Source organism: Bison bison, unplaced genomic scaffold (genome assembly GCF_000754665.1).
Source record: "Bison bison bison isolate TAMUID 2011002044 unplaced genomic scaffold, Bison_UMD1.0 scf7180017863415, whole genome shotgun sequence".
In the NCBI taxonomy this organism is placed as follows: domain Eukaryota; kingdom Metazoa; phylum Chordata; class Mammalia; order Artiodactyla; family Bovidae; genus Bison; species Bison bison.
In genome coordinates, this window is record NW_011493987.1 from 306,488 (window position 1) to 321,563 (window position 15,076).

Here is a 15,076-nt window from a genome sequence, read left to right on the forward strand (position 1 = left end):
AGTCCACACTGCTCTCCCTCCTGGCCCTCGGCCCTGGGCAGCGGAAAGCGGGGTGCCTCCGGGGAGGAAGAAGGATGCAGCTGAGACTGCTGTGGGGAGCCGTACCCTGGGACGTGTAGGCGCATAGTCCAAACCGGAGCGCATCGGTGCCACACTCGGGGATCCCCGTCGGGAAATCTGCCTTCTGTGGGGGAAGGAAGAGTCAATGGAGGGGGAGGAATCAATAGAGGAGGAGTCAGGGAGGGGACTGTCCTAAGCCAGGCTCACCTGCCTTCTGCCTACACGCCAGCCACCAGCCCACCCCTCTATCTGCCCCCGTACCTGCCCCTCTTTTGCCTTCTCCACCTCGCTGGGATCCAGGTTGCTATTCAGTAACTGGTCGTGGAGACCCTGAAGGTGAGGTGGGAGCAGTCAGGGGCCCGTGACCACCGCCCCACAGCCCTTCCCGGCCTGACCCAGCACCCAGCCCCACCTGCAGGGTGACCCCATGGATAACGTCCAGGGGGTCAATGACATTGCCTAGAGACTTGCTCATCTTCCGGCCGTGGGCGTCCCGCACGATGGCATGGAGGTAGACCTGCGAGGCCAGGGTAGGGAAGGCCCGTGAGGACGTCTCCCCACCTAGACCCCAGTGCCTCTCCCCTCACCCCTCCATCTGGTCTGTTCCTCTCTGAACCTCGGGCCCCTCAGCGGCCCCGCCAGCCCCTTCTCGTGAATCAGAAGTGCTCCCTCTTCTAGGAAGCGAGGTACAGGATTGCTTAGCAGAGCACAGGCTGGTTTGCAGCCCTACCAGCCCCCTTGGCCAGGCCCACCCACAGCTGTCCAGGTGAGGGAGGGGACTGTGGGGGTCGCGGCAGTCTCCACACCTCTTTGAAGGGCAGCTTGCCAGTGAGCTTGAGGCCGAGCATGACCATCCTGGCCACCCAGAAGAAGAGGATGTCATGGCCTGTCTCCAGCAGCGTCCCCGGGTAGAACACACTCAGATCTTCTGACTGGGGTCAGAGCAGGGCGTGAGTGATGGGGAGCCACGCACCCACACCCAAGATTCCCACCCAGCCCTGGTCTGGCCCCAGGAATGTACCTGGTTGGGCCAGCCTAGGATGGAGAAGGGGAAGAGGCCAGAGGAGAACCAGGTGTCCAGTACATCTTCATCTGAGAGGAGCCAGAGGTCAGAGGTCAGAGGGGTGGAGGTGAGGATCGGCCCCCCACTACCCCCCACCGCAAGGCCCCGCCTTGCCTTGCTGGAGACTGATCTTGTCAGGAGACACGCAGAACTCCTTGGCTGCCTTCTCCCGGGCCTCGGCCTCAGTGCGCCCGCTCACCCAGTACCGCCCGTCAGGGTCCTGCCATGCCCAGGTGGAGTGAGTACCCAAGAGGGCGCCTCTGCCTGTCCCCCCACCAAGACCCCATGCACTGAAAGCCCTCCCCCACCCCAGATGTGCCAGTCTCCAGCCCTGGCCTGATTCTCACCTCCCCTGGGGGCACGGCGGGGTCATTGACAGTGATGAAGTAGGCTGGGATGCGATGACCCCACCACAGCTGCCGGGAGATACACCAGTCCCTGAAAGTGGCAGGGGGAGGAGAGGGCATCAAGGAGGGGCGGGTGGGGCACCAGGCTGTGCCCGGCTCGGCCCCTCACCCGGTCGCCCTCCCCACATCGAGGGGCCCGACGCACCGGATGTTGTCCATCCAGGCGTGCCACGTCCGCTGATGGGCCTCCGGCAGGATGCGGAGGTCACCCCGTGTCACGGCAGCGCTGGCGGCCTGAGCCATCTCCCCACAGCGCACGTACCACTGCGGCCGCAGCAGAGGCTCCACCACATCCTTGGAGCGGCTGCAGGTACACGTGGGTGAGGAGGCTGAGTGGGGAGCACCCCGAGGCGCCCACCCCCTGCCCTGGCCTCCGCCCTCACTTGCAAAGTGGCACCACCATGGGGTTGTCCTCAATGCCGCGGAACAGCCCCTGCTCCTTGAGCGCTGCCAGCACCGCCTTTCTGGCCTCAAACCTGGGCAGGCCCTGGAGAGGAGACAGGCTCTGTCATGGCTGTGCCAGGAGCCCCGCTGTCTCCTGACACGGCCACCTCGCCCAGGCTGTCTCACCAGGAAAGGTGGGGGCACGTTGACGAGGGCCCCGCGGGCGTCCATAATGCTGACAGCCTCCAGCCCGTGCCGCTGCCCAACCTCATAGTCATTCTGGTCGTGGGCGGGGGTGATCTTCACCGCACCTGGGGTGTACGTGGGGGTGCGGGGTCACGCAGGACTCAGTGCAGTCTCTGCTCACGTGCACCCCGCCTTTTGCCAATGGATGTGCTCTCAGACCACCCCATCCCCAACACAGTCCCCTGAGAACCGGCCCAAGTCCTGCAAGTTCAGGTGCGCCTCATGGCTCCTTCCTGTCCCCACAGGACAACCCGGAGCTTACCTGTGCCGAACTCCATGTCCACAAAGTCATCAAAGACGATGGGGAGGCTCCGAGACACAAATGGGTGGATCACGCTCTTGCCCTTCAGGTGCTGGGGACAGAAGGAGATGCCAGAAACACACAATGGGCTGGGCCCGACGCCCTCCTACGCAGGGTCCTGATTTCTTGACACCCAAACTCCATCCACAGGGCCAGAAAGCAGCCAGAGCCATGTGTTTTGAATCCAATTTTCTCAGTGCCCATCCCATCCCTACACATAGTGTGGAAGCCCTCTTCGCCCAGCATTCTTCCCCCAGCTGCGGGCAGCACCCCCACCACACCTGGTATCTGGGGTCTTTGGGATGCACAGCTACGGCCACATCTCCCAGCATCGTCTCGATCCGAGTGGTTGCCACTACCACCTCGTCGTTGCTGTCTGGGGTGACAGGAGGCCTTGTGGTCTCAGCAGTGAGCCCTTCCCGCCCCTCGCCCAACCCTGCCCAGGATCCTGGCGCCCCTGGCTCCTACCTGAGCCTTGGACCTTGTAAGCAAAGGAGACAAGGACCCCAAACTCCACCTTCTCTTTGTAGCCAGGCACGGAGAGCAGTGTGCGACCTGTCAGCTCCTTCTTATCCACCTATGAGACAGAGCGTAAGAAAAGAGGCCCAAGGGCTGGGGCTGGGGGTGTGTGGTGGAGATGCAGAGAGCTGGGGGAAGGAAGGGGCACACCTCGATGTCGGAGATGGCAGAGTTGAGGGTGCAGGACCAGTTGACAAGGCGGGTGCTGCGGTAAATGATTCCCTCCTCGTGGAGCCGTACAAAGGCCTCCGTCACGGCTGCTGACAGTTTCTAGTGGGAACAGGGGAAGCCAGAGATGGGCCTGAGTGCTGAGGCAGCAGAGGCCAGTGGGACCCGGCAGCACAGAGCCCCCTGCCAGCACACAGACCCCTTTAAGAGCTGGAGGGGAGAAGTGCTTTTCTTGAGCAAGGAGAGGGGACTATGGGAACACACAGATAGGAAACTGTTGATATGGCAGGGAAGTCACTCAGTTAGGAACAGGGGTTAGTGCAGAGTCCTAGGGGTGCAAGCTCGGGGGAGGGGGAGGCCCCTCAGGTGCCACCTGAAGGAGTTTGAGCTCCTATAGGGAGCGACAGGGAACACAAAGGGCCGTGACATGGGGCAGAAAGTGGCATTTGCAGCTGAGCCCTAGTGGTTTCCTATGAGTGGACCACCTGCTGGGGGAGGGCCCCCCGCGTGTGCGCTCTTCTGTGGGGAGCTTCCCCCTCCCACCCCAGCCCCGAGACCCCTCCTACTCCTACTTACAGGATCCATGGTGAAACAGGCTCGATTCCAGTCCAAGGAGCTGCCAAGCTTCTTCAGCTGGTGGTAAATCCGGTCACCTTTCCTGGGAGTGGACAGACAGACCAGGATCAGCAATGGGGTCTGGGCTGGCGGGTGACATCAGGTAGCTAAAGGGGCAGAAGGTGGGGGTCACTCATTGCTCTGAGATGGACCTGGGCCCTGGGCCCCCATGACCCTCAGCCTCTGTGAGCGGGTCTGACCCTACAGCCAGGGTCGTGGGGCTGCGATGCCAGCAGGGACTTGGCACTCACTCCTCCTTCCACTTCCAGACCTCCTGCAGGAAAGCCTCTCGCCCCAGCTGGTGCCGACTCAGCCCCTGCTCGCGCCAGAGTTTCTTCTCCACCACCACCTGGGTGGCAATGCCCGCGTGGTCACAGCCAGGGTTCCACAGGGTGGTCTCTCCGCGCATGCGGTGCCTGCAGGGAGCATGGAGAAGCAGAGGTGAGCGAGTGGTGGAGCTGCCCCGAGGGAAGCAGGGACTCCAGACAGGAGGTCGATGGACTCAGGAAAGGAAGGGGTGGTGGATTAGAACTCTCCCCTTACTAAAATCGTCAGGGAGAGATGCGTGAGGACAGCCCAGGCAATTTGGCAAAAACAACTAAGAGGAGGCTCCTGCCCAACTAGATAGCAAAACATATCAGAGAGCTATGATCATTAAAACAAGCTTCCACAGGAACCAGGAACAAAGTTACCGATTAAGGAAACAAAACACTGACTGGAAACAGATCTAAGCATATTTAGTATTTGTTAAGGGTGGCATTTCATGTCAGTGGAGAAAGGACAAACTGTTCAATAAATTTGTTGGAGACTGTAGCTAATTTGATTGGAAAATTGTCCTACTTCCCCATAGTCACAAAAATAATTTTATTTTAAAGTCTAAATTGTTTTTTTTTTAAAAAAACCCTTCAACTTAAGAAAACAAAACTATGAGAAAGAGCATTAGAAAATGGTATCATTTCCAAAAATAAGAAAATAACAGGTGATCGTGTTTATAACTTTGAGGCAGGGGAGGCTTTCTTTAACAAGATAGTGAAGAGTAAATCAAAGAACACTGGTAAACTTAACTAGGTTCACTGTATTTGTACATGATTTTCAATGACTCACCTAACTACATTATATTCATTTCTGTATTGATCTGTTTACCCCCACTAGGTTTAGAGTTCCTTGGGGACAGGACTGCAGCAACTCCTTCCTCATACAGACCACAGATATTTCTTATATGCTGTAACGAATATGGACACTTTCTGACATTTTCAATATATTGTTGTTTAGTCGCTAAGTCATGTCTAATTCTTTGTGACCCCATGGACTATAGCCCACCAGGCTCCACTGGCCATGGGATTTCCCAGGCAAAAATATTGGAGTGGTTTGCCATTTCCTTCTCTGGGGATCTTCCTGACCCAGGGATCGAACCTGTGTCTCTTGCATTGCCAGGTGGATTCGTTATCACTGAGCCACCTGGGAATCCCCTGGGTACATGAATATGTAAGTAAATAGGAAAGGTCTTGAAAGACACACATCACAATGATAATAGTGGCTAATTCTTAGGAGGGAGTGAATCTGGAGGAAGGTGGTCAAGGAAACTTGAAGTTTTAAATTTCTTACAAGAAAATATTCACATTATTTCTTTCTAAATTCAAAATAATGTTATTTTTAGTGGCATGAGAAGAGAGTTTACAAGTGGAAGTGCTGGTTACTTGACCAGAAGATGATGCTAAGTCATCAGATGGGAACGACCTAGAAGCAAATGTAGCACCACCAGGGGGCAGAGGTGAGAGCCCCAGTCAGCAAAGAAGGGAGCCAAGGAGCAGGAGCCAGAAGGCAGAGGGAAGCCAGAGGAGAGGACAGGAGCTCACCAGCGGGTCAGGGAGTCCTGGATGGCGTTGGTGAGCGCATGGCCCAGGTGCAGGGAGCCTGTCACGTTGGGGGGTGGGATGCACATCATGAAGATGCCCCGGGGGTTTGGTGCTGACACGCTGGAACGCTGATGGGGAGGAAGATGGGTGCTTGCTAAGGCCTCGTGTCACCTCTTCCACGGCCTGGCCCCTTCCTGGGCCATGGATCCTTCAGCCCTGTCCCTCCCTGCCGCCATCCCCTCCAGGCCTGGGCGGCAGTGTCCACTCACCCCATACTCAGGCCTGAAGAAGCCCTGCTGCTCCCACCAAGGGTACCAGGCAGCCTCCACGTACTGAGGGCTGTAGGAGTCAGGCATGGTGCCACTGACATCTGAGGGAGAAGGGCAGGGTCAGAGCCGAGGCTGGGAGCAGCTGGGAAAGGGATGAGGGGCCGGCAGAGGACATGGGCCTCCCTAAGCAAAGTAGTGGGAGCAAGGACAGAGGAAACAGGATACAAAGAAAAAAGGAGGGTGGGGTGAAGAGTGGGGGGGGGTCTCTCTTCCCCCTCCTTTCTTTTATTATTATTTTTTTCCCCTCCTTTCTTTTAGTACCTTTCTTTTCCCCAGGTGGGGTCGGGAGATCGTAGGTAATGACCCCAGGATCCCGTTTCTCCCTCTTCTCTGGTTTTGGTTTCTTCTGTTTGGGAGGGAAAGGATATAGGCCTAGATACCAGCCACTCACCATGGCACCAACCCTCCATCCTGCTCCACCCTCAGCCTCTCACCTCCCCAGGGGGTGGCTGCTGCTGTTGGACTTTCTGCTTCTGCTGGAATTTCTCTAGTTTCTCCCGTTTCTTTGCCTCTTTCTTGAGTTGAGCAGCCGTTTTTGGGGGTGCAGGGACCTCAGAGCCTGGAAAGAGGCACAGAAATGTAGACCTGTCCCTGCAGGTCTGTGAACAGCGCTGTTCACAGGGCTACCATGTCTCAGATGGCCTATTTAACTCCCCAAAGACTCCCCCATGTTGACCTCCCACCTAGCATCCCCCAGCTCCTGTCCCATTGATTCTGCTATTCCTAAGCGAAAACAAAATGAGCCAAGGGCCCAGAGGAACCCCCTCCCCACCCACTCCATCTTTCCTCACCTGGCTGTTGGGAGAGAGACCTGGCCCCTGAATACAGAACCACTTCTCCCAGTACGGCCCGGAATTCTGGCTGCTGAACACATGTGATAAACCAGCGAGTCACATTACCCCAGATCCGGCGGGCAGAGGGGTCCAGGACCTGCAGTGGGGGGAAGAAATGAATTATCCTTAGTCACCCTGTAGTGAGGTCCGAGGGAACCTGTCCTCATTCTTCCCCATTGACTCACATAACGGAAAGGCAGCAGCAAGGCTGTGACAGCTGCCAGGTCAGCCAGAGTTGGGGCCTCCCCGGCCAGGTAGGTATGCAGTCGAAGCCATTCTTCCAAGGGGCTCAGGGCTCTGCCCAGGGCCGCCAGTGCAGCCTAGTGGGAAGGCGAAGAGGTATGAGATAATGCTTGGCCCATCTCAGTCCCCACCCCCATGCAATCCATTTGGGCCTCCTTCCATTCCCACAGATCACCAGTTTCTTCTTCACTGAAAAGATCATAATAAAAATTCTTCCCACTCATTCAATAAATGCCTACCGAAAACTTTTTTGGGGGGCTGGGTCACAGGGCATGTGGGATTCCTTGACCAGGGATCCAACCATGCCCCCTGCAGGGGAAGCACAGAGTATGTTAATCACTGGACTGCCAGGGAAGTCCCCCTACTGAACACTTATTATATGTCAGCTGCAATATACTAAGCACAAGAGGCTAAAGATTACATGAGGCAACACGGTAACTGCTTCAGCAAATATGTATTAAGTACCTCCTGCATGCCAGGCACTTATCTAATGAACAGGGAGGCGGTTTGAACAGATGGAGTCCATGACCTGTTGGAGCTTACATTCTAGTTGGGGGCGGTGACAATAAATGTGCAAATATATAATGCATTACCCTATTGTTCTCCTTAAAAGCCCTGAAAAAACAATAAATGAGGCTGAGGAGGAGAGAGAATCCCAGAGGGGGAGCCCTCTATTTCGATAGTAGTCAGGATATGAGAGGGTAAGTCAGGATCTAAGTCATATATTCATTTCATTCATTCATTTGTTCAAAAACTATTAAGTATCCACCATAGGCCCAATACTCTGCAAGGAGGTGGTGTTATTAGGCCTTGTAAAGCACAGCTCCATTCAGGAAGAATTTACATTGATAATCTGGTGTGATTCTCTCTCCTTTCCCCTGCTTTCCTTCTTCATTTCTTTTCTCCTTTGTCTTCTTCCAGCAACTGTCTTCTCTGACTGCCTCTCCTCACCTCTTCTTCACCCAGTCTTTTCCTACAACTCATAGTAACCTCTAACTAACCTCCTCAGTTTCAGATTCACCAAACTCAGAGACTTTTAAAGCACCTGGCACTAGATTATGTGCTCTGCACACATCTTTTAACCTTCTCAACATGTTCTCAATTTTCATTTTCGTAGACAAAAGACCAAGGCTCAGAGAGTTTAACCTGCCCAAAGTTACCATACCAGGTGGCAACCCGGGATATGATCAGTCTTTTTCAACGTCTGATACGCTATCTTCCTGGCTCACCATCCATTCCGAGTTTTGCTTTCTTCTAAATTTCCCCCTCCCACTTTGCGCTGCTTCTCACCTGAGGGTCTTGGGCCGAGCTTCGGAGTCCCAAGGCCGGCAGCGTGGCCCCACAGGCAGCTGGTATTAGCTCGGTGTCAGCGTAACTGACCCACTGTTGGACCAGGACGGCTGCCCGACTACCCCCGGGACCCCCAAGGCCTGCTGGCCACAGCAGCTGGGACACAGCCGTGGCCCCCCACACCCAGAGCCCACCGGGACCCTGTTCCAGGGCTGGCAGACGGGGTGGAGGAAAAGGAGTCCTGCTGGCGGGGGGCGGCTGGAGACAGACGCGGGGGTGGGCTCCTCCCCATCCCGGACCCTCCCCAGCTTCCCCGTAGCGAGCAGCTATGAGGGCTCGGAGGCTGGGGAAGGCATCGGGGTGAGGAGAGACGTACAGAATGGACATGGTTACGCGGGATGTCCGAACGCGGTAGAAAAACCCTAAGGAGAAAGAGAGACAGGGTAAGACCGAGGCATCTAGGACTAAGTATGACTGGGCCTCAAGAGCCGAGGACCCAGCTCTCGGAGTGGCAGTGACAGTGGGGAACTAACTTCCCGTGACCGCGGGGCCCTCGGGGAGTGTGGGAAGCTCGGAGGAGCCCCTTGGCTGCCGTGGGACGCGGGTTCGGGCTGCATGTACGTACTGGAGGGAGGTGGTCACACTGAGCCGGGCATCCACCTCATAGCCGGGCGCCGGCCGAAGCTGGACTGGCCTGGCGGCTGCGGCCGAGGAATCCGGCGACCAGGGACGGCGGGCGGTTCTCCGGGCGACCCTAGCTCCCTGCGACAGCCGCCCGGGCCGTCGGCGCCCACGTGTCCCCCCCTTTGTGACTGCGAGCGTTTCCGGGCCCGCGGGTCCTGGCGCGGGCGACCGTGCCCCGCCTGCGTGTGCGGGCGCGGTCCTGCTGCACCCTGGCCTGGGGGCGGTCACGCCGCCCGCTGCAGATCGCGCTCCTGAGGAATGGCGCGGGGCGTGGGCACGGGGGTGGCGGGAGGAGGACGCCCCCGGGAACCGCGACCCCGTCAGGCGCCGCCGCGGACACCCCGCGCGGGTCCTCGGCCGGGAGGGAGGGCGGCGCCGAGCGGACAGCCGGGGAAGCGGCTGGGAGAGCGCTACCCGATGCAGACGGCGCCCGGGACCGGGGGCCATTCGACCAAAGGCCCCGGCGTGCAGGTTCCCCGCCTCCTAACCTCCCGGGCCTCACTTCCTCCTCTGTGGGAAGAGGGAGTCACGCTGGAGAGCCTCTAAGGTCCCCTCATGCTGAGAACTCTTACCTGTAGCGGGAACTCTTATTTGCTAACTGCGTGTGTTCAATGCCAGCAACTCTCCACAGCAAAAATTGTCATTTGTTTATATTTATCTACAATAGATATGGGGGAAAAGTGTACTGATTTGGGGGGCTTGAGGAAGAAATCCAGCAGCATCAAACGCACTTTTGCTGTCTCCTTAACTTTCATATTAATGGAAGGACAGCAAGCACTGTAGATACACTTACATAAGACCAACATAGATAAGACCGGGGATCGATTTCATCCAGAACTTGGAAGGAGAATGGAGAGCAAATGAGTTCGAGGATCTTTCTCTCGTGACTAAAAGGGAACCTGTTAACCCTCCCTTTGTTACCTCCCTTCACCCCTCAAAAACTTATTTCCTCCAAGAGCAGGGAAGGCCCCCCTCCCACACTGGGAGAAGTAGGAGTCACATATGAAATTAGAAAAAGAAAGCAGTAAGACTGATGCCAATGTTCAGAAAACACGGCATAGTCCAGTTGGGGTAATGCTATGGTTTATACCAGGAGTAGTAGCGGATAATGCTGGGGTAATTGAAAGTAACAGGGCTTGGACGAATTAAGCGCGCCTTTCCCACCCACTCTCCAGCCCCCTTCCCAAAGCGCACACAGAACCAGAACTCGAATTTGCTTCATAAATTTTATTCCCGATGCGGGATAGATTCCTTCCCTCCCCACAATAAATCACGTGCCACCCTGGAGAGATTTGACAGATTCTCCCACCACCTCCAGGGAAGAAGAGAAAGGCAGGTGCTGGAGACAGGGAAGGCTTCTCAGTTCCTCAGCCTACTCAACAGAGGACAGCCGCTCCCCATTATTAGCCCTCTCATCCACATTCTTTAAAAAAAAAAAAAGCTTTTGCTATCAAAAAAAGAAACAACACCTCAAGAAGTATGGGAGGGAGGCCTCCAGGCTGGGAAATGATGTTAAGGGTCACCAATGGAGGGGAAGGGAGGAGGAACTATCATTGCTTCTGCTGCAAGGCCTCCTTCCTTGCTGCATCTTGTAGCAACTGTGTGTCGACTTCATCTGCTGGCAACTGCACATACCGAACCACTGAGCCACGGATGAAGCAGTTCTTCACTGATAACTAGACAAAGATAGGCAAATGTGAAAACATCCTTAAAAAATGCCCTCTATCCAGCCAGGGACCCCCTGCTTTCTTTGAGAGGCGTTCCTCTTCTCTATCCACAACTCACCATGTGAGGGTATTTCTCAGGGTCTGTGACACTGATGTCAGTTAGTTTGATGTTGAGATACTAAGAAAAGACGAACACCATCATTAAAACTAGAGACAAGATGAAAGTACCCAGCTCTCAAGCTCTCCCGTATCCTTCCCCAAGACCCCATTCAGGGCCCTTATAATCTCACCTGATCCACAGAATGGAGGGTTCCACAGATGCTGTTATGGGCAGAGAGAGGGTAAAACCAAATTAATTTATACCAAAGTCAACACAGAGGTGACTTCAGAGCAGGGGATAAGAACATGGTTGGGGGAAGTAAAGGACTTGAAGAAACCAGAAAAGGTACAACCAGAAAGGGGCATGACTAAGCTCTGGAGTACGAAAGAAAGTGCTTCCAGAGCAGTGTGTTATTTTAGACCTCACATCTCTTCTCCCTAAACCAACTCACTCTTGTGCTGCCATCAAACAATTGTTATGTGCCAGACCTGTATTCTCCATAGTATTTGTAATCTTTACAGCCATTTCATTAGGTAGCTATTATGAAACATCCAGGGGCCCAGAAACATTTTGTAACTTGGCCAAGTTTAGAACAAGGACTTTGATCCAGGCCTGTCTGACCCCCCAAATCACCAGTTCTTTTCAAATACTACTGCTTTGGAACCAGAGCCCCATATGTAATGTATATAAATTAACAAACTAGCAGTGTTCTTGATGATGTAGGCACAAGGGATGTCCTCTCCCTCAATCCATGAGCCCCCTGCAACGTTAAAGAGGAATGCCATCTAAATACCAGTGCTTCAAGCCAGACTCTCTCCCAATCCTTTAATTTCTGCTCATGGTTTCAACACTCTCACAACCTCAAACCCTGTAAATCGAGGACCCTTCATGTCCTACAAATCCCCATTGTTTGCTGATGTCTAACATTTCTGCAATTTCTATAATTCTCTTTGACAAACCAAGGTCTAATGACATTACAGTTCAATCCACGCTAGCCTCCAGCCTGGCTGCCTTCATCCTAACCATCCTGCATGTCACTGCCAGATTCTAAGTTCCTTAGAACCTGTTTCTCAAACACTAATGTGCACGCAAAGATTCCAAGAATCTATGACAAAAGGGGAAACATAAGCTAGTGTAGTATGTGTATAGTGTGGTAAAGGTTGTCAATAGTTTTTTCTGTAAGAATAACTGCTCTTTAATTGCCTTTTTGTATTTAAAAATTGTTAATAGTTTTTAAAACATCCTTATCTTGCCAAAATTCAAGTTGTCGGTTCTCTGTTGGACCCTAGTTTTTGTAAAATTCTAAGTATTTGAAATCCAGTGTCAGACCAACTGCCTCAGTGGTGATTTCCCCATATTCCTGGATGCTTAAAAAAAAACAAAAACAAAAACAACCCTTTGATGGTGCCCTATCACCTACTGCAGCTGTGAAATAACTTTCAGGAATGGCATAAAGTGGTAACTTTTCTTCAGTCCCTTTAGAATGAGATACTTGGCACAAAAGTGGTCTGACACCCAGCATGAGAGAAAGAGCACTTCTCCCAACCCAATGGATTACCTTCGAATCTTTTAAGTCCTTGCTTTAGGGTCTGAGGCTATAACAACAGTTATTCTTGCCATTTGCAAAACCCAGGAAGAAAAAAAGAGGAAAATAAAAAACAAGTCATCTTACAGAAGTGATGAAAGTAGTTGTGTTTTCCACACTTGTCTCTCTACATGGACCCAATTTATATGCCATCAATATCATATGCATTGCGGGTACCATAGATCAGAAATCTCTGACCTAAAAGGCAAATAAATCCCTTGCTTCACCATTCCACCATGTCAATGTTTCCCCCACTAAGAAATTACCTCACATAGAAATGTAGAAGAAACTGCTAGGGAGAGAATACATTGACTCAAACTTTCTAAAGGACAGTCAGGTAGTATGTTTTGATATTTAAAATGTACATTTCATTCAAAGGATTCTTTTTTTCTTCTAATGAAATGAGATGTATACAAAGATTTATGCTTGAGGATGTTCAGGGCAAAATCACTTGTAAAAACGAAGAACTGCGAACAGCCTAAGTGTCCAGCAGCAAGGTTTTGCTTAAATCAGTTCTAGCCAGCTTAGAAAAATGCTATTCAGATATTAACAACGTTAAACATCAACTTTATTGACATGGAAAATACCCACAACATACTGTTAAGTGAAAAGCAAGTTTCACAACTGCATAGAGACTACGACCCTGTTTTTAATTTAAAAAGAGGTGAAGTGAAAGTTTCTCAGTTATGTCTGACTCTTTGCGACCCCATGGACTATAAAGTCCGTGGAATTCTCCAGGCCAGAATACCAGAGTGGGTAGCCTTTCCCTTCTCCAGGGGATCTTCCCAACCCAGGGATCAAACCCAGGTTTCCTGCATTGCAGGCGGATTCTTTACCAGCTGAGCCACAAGGGAAGCCCAAGAATACTAGAGTGGGTAGCCTATCCCTGCTCCAGTGGATCTTCCTGACCCAGAAATTGAACCAGGGTCTTCTGCATTCCAGGTGGATTCTTTACCAACTGAGCTATCAGGGAAGCCCATTAAAAACGTATGGGGGTGGGGGGTTGGGGGGGGCAGATAATGGAATTTAAGTAAGTTCTGATTTTGTCTTTTACTAGTTGTGTAGACCTAACAATTAATTAACCAAGTTTCTTAATCTACCCAACCTTCAGTTTCCTCATATGTAAAACAGCAACAATAGTGTATGCCATGTAGAGATGTTCTGAAAATAAAATGAGTTAAACAATTTATTCAGGCCTGTGTTAGACATTAGGTACACAGTGGTAAGCTGTGTACCTAATGGTCTTGGCCCTGTAGGAAAGACGGTTCCTAAACAGTTAATACATTTCTATGAAATCACAATTTGAGAAGCACCCACTAGCAAGGAAAAAGACTTTGTAACAGAAGGGTGTACTTGGCTAGAACCAGGAAAGTCCAGGGATATAGCGTTTAATCCAAGTCCTGAGAGATGATTAGAAGCTAAGGATACAAGGGGACAGGGGATGTAAAACAGTACAGACAGAAGGAGCTGCACTGGTCTCCTGTGTATCTTTTATATTTTCTTCAACAAAAGCGAGATTATGCCACATATACAGTACTGCAATAGCTTTTCCTATTGGTATCTCATTTCTATGTAACAGCTATATTATATGGAAATACCACAATCGAACCCATTCCCTCTTTATGGCTATTGCCCCCCCAACTTGTGTCTATTACACACACACACAAATCTACCAACATCTTTCTACATACATCGTTACTTGTGGAACTGATACTTCGATTTCTAGAAGTTGGGTCTGCCCTGTCTTCTCTCTGGTACTTACTACTTATATATTTCTTTATATTGTTTTCCAATACATGATACAACTCCCCAGCTAATCTGTAAATTTAAGGCACAAGTCGTTTCTTCCTTTTGTATCTCTCCCACCTTGCCTAGTGCTCAAATACTCGTCAAGTTAAACAGGTTCCAGGGCGCTTGGCACATCCACCCCCTACAAACTTGTGGGAACAAGTACCTACCTCAGGTCATTCTTGAGTTCCACGACCACATCCTTGCCGACAAGGGACTTGAAAAAGGAATAGAAGAGCTATTGGGCGAGAGGGGGAAAACCATCATATGGGAAGGGACATAGTAAAGAGGTGTGAATCCCTGCCAGTATTACCAAACATTGGCATTGGGATCCCGCCACATCTCTGGCAGTTCTCTAAACTTCACATGAAGGAATACTTCACAGGAATACACAGGAAGGAATACTCGAATGAACAGCTGCAGTCCTGACGATGATGCACACTACGAGCCCCTGACATAAAGCCCCAGAGTCATCTGCCCTGCACACGTCGGGTCTGCCTCAATGGACTATCTCTCCTGGGGTCCTGCCCACTCCTCCTAGAGAATTGTACAAAGTATTCCACCCGCTCCTTCTCGGAGCCTGGTCTCCGTCAGGGAAATGCTCTTTGAGATCTACAGTCCCTGCTGACTCCCTCATAGGGGGTAAAAAAATTCCGTTTGCTTCCAAGTCTCTTCTCAAAGAAGTTGAGGTGCAGAAACCAATAATGGAGGGAAAAATCTAGGGCCCAACGCCAGCCCAGAGGAACAAAGCCTCCAAAGGGACGCCCACCCTGCCCCGAACCGTCCCAACCGCCCGCGCTCCCCAAGGGCGCCCCCTTGTGACGTCACGGTACCGACCATGGTGCTTGCTCTCCGCCGGACCGGGAAGGCGCGGGCCGGGTGCCGTGGGCCGGAGGCCTGGCGGGAATTGGATCGCGAGCCCGCGCGTGGGGCGGGGT

At 52.5% G+C, this 15,076-nt stretch overlaps 2 protein-coding genes across 2 annotated transcripts in view; both read right to left on the reverse strand.

Annotated features, from left to right (window-relative positions):
- Positions 1-9,147, reverse strand: part of VARS (valyl-tRNA synthetase) — an 11,939-nt gene extending 2,792 nt beyond the window's left edge. The window contains exons 1-24 of the mRNA XM_010833335.1: positions 8,940-9,147; positions 8,315-8,736; positions 6,967-7,101; positions 6,740-6,878; positions 6,383-6,507; positions 6,210-6,294; positions 5,889-5,989; positions 5,620-5,747; positions 4,015-4,179; positions 3,725-3,806; positions 3,131-3,250; positions 2,930-3,038; positions 2,743-2,837; positions 2,423-2,513; positions 2,101-2,225; positions 1,914-2,017; positions 1,676-1,834; positions 1,471-1,561; positions 1,238-1,343; positions 1,082-1,152; positions 867-992; positions 473-577; positions 322-390; positions 106-184 (exon numbers count right to left, since the gene is read on the reverse strand). Coding sequence (XP_010831637.1) covers positions 106-184; positions 322-390; positions 473-577; positions 867-992; positions 1,082-1,152; positions 1,238-1,343; positions 1,471-1,561; positions 1,676-1,834; positions 1,914-2,017; positions 2,101-2,225; positions 2,423-2,513; positions 2,743-2,837; positions 2,930-3,038; positions 3,131-3,250; positions 3,725-3,806; positions 4,015-4,179; positions 5,620-5,747; positions 5,889-5,989; positions 6,210-6,294; positions 6,383-6,507; positions 6,740-6,878; positions 6,967-7,101; positions 8,315-8,701 — 2,797 coding nt within the window. The 5' untranslated portion in view covers positions 8,702-8,736; positions 8,940-9,147. The remainder of the gene's footprint in view (positions 1-105; positions 185-321; positions 391-472; positions 578-866; positions 993-1,081; positions 1,153-1,237; positions 1,344-1,470; positions 1,562-1,675; positions 1,835-1,913; positions 2,018-2,100; positions 2,226-2,422; positions 2,514-2,742; positions 2,838-2,929; positions 3,039-3,130; positions 3,251-3,724; positions 3,807-4,014; positions 4,180-5,619; positions 5,748-5,888; positions 5,990-6,209; positions 6,295-6,382; positions 6,508-6,739; positions 6,879-6,966; positions 7,102-8,314; positions 8,737-8,939) is intronic.
- A 1,063-nt stretch (positions 9,148-10,210) lies between these two features.
- LSM2 (LSM2 homolog, U6 small nuclear RNA associated (S. cerevisiae)) lies at positions 10,211-15,070 on the reverse strand. The gene is made up of 5 exons (XM_010833336.1): positions 14,976-15,070; positions 14,309-14,376; positions 10,956-10,986; positions 10,784-10,843; positions 10,211-10,674 (listed from the first exon to the last, which is right to left on the reverse strand). The coding sequence occupies exons 1-5, from the start codon at positions 14,976-14,978 to the stop codon at positions 10,549-10,551; spliced, it is 288 nt and encodes a 95-aa protein (XP_010831638.1). The 5' UTR covers positions 14,979-15,070; the 3' UTR covers positions 10,211-10,548.
- Positions 15,071-15,076: the final 6 nt, after the last annotated feature.

What these genes read in the sequence shown, in the direction of transcription:
- LSM2 (XM_010833336.1), bottom strand. An exon ending in GAACTCAAGAATGACCTGAG is followed by an intron (nt 10,987 to 14,308) that starts GTAGGTACTTGT and finishes TGCCCATAACAG; the next exon opens with CATCTGTGGAACCCTCCATT. An exon ending in CTGAGAAATACCCTCACATG is followed by an intron (nt 10,675 to 10,783) that starts GTGAGTTGTGGA and finishes ATCTTTGTCTAG; the next exon opens with TTATCAGTGAAGAACTGCTT.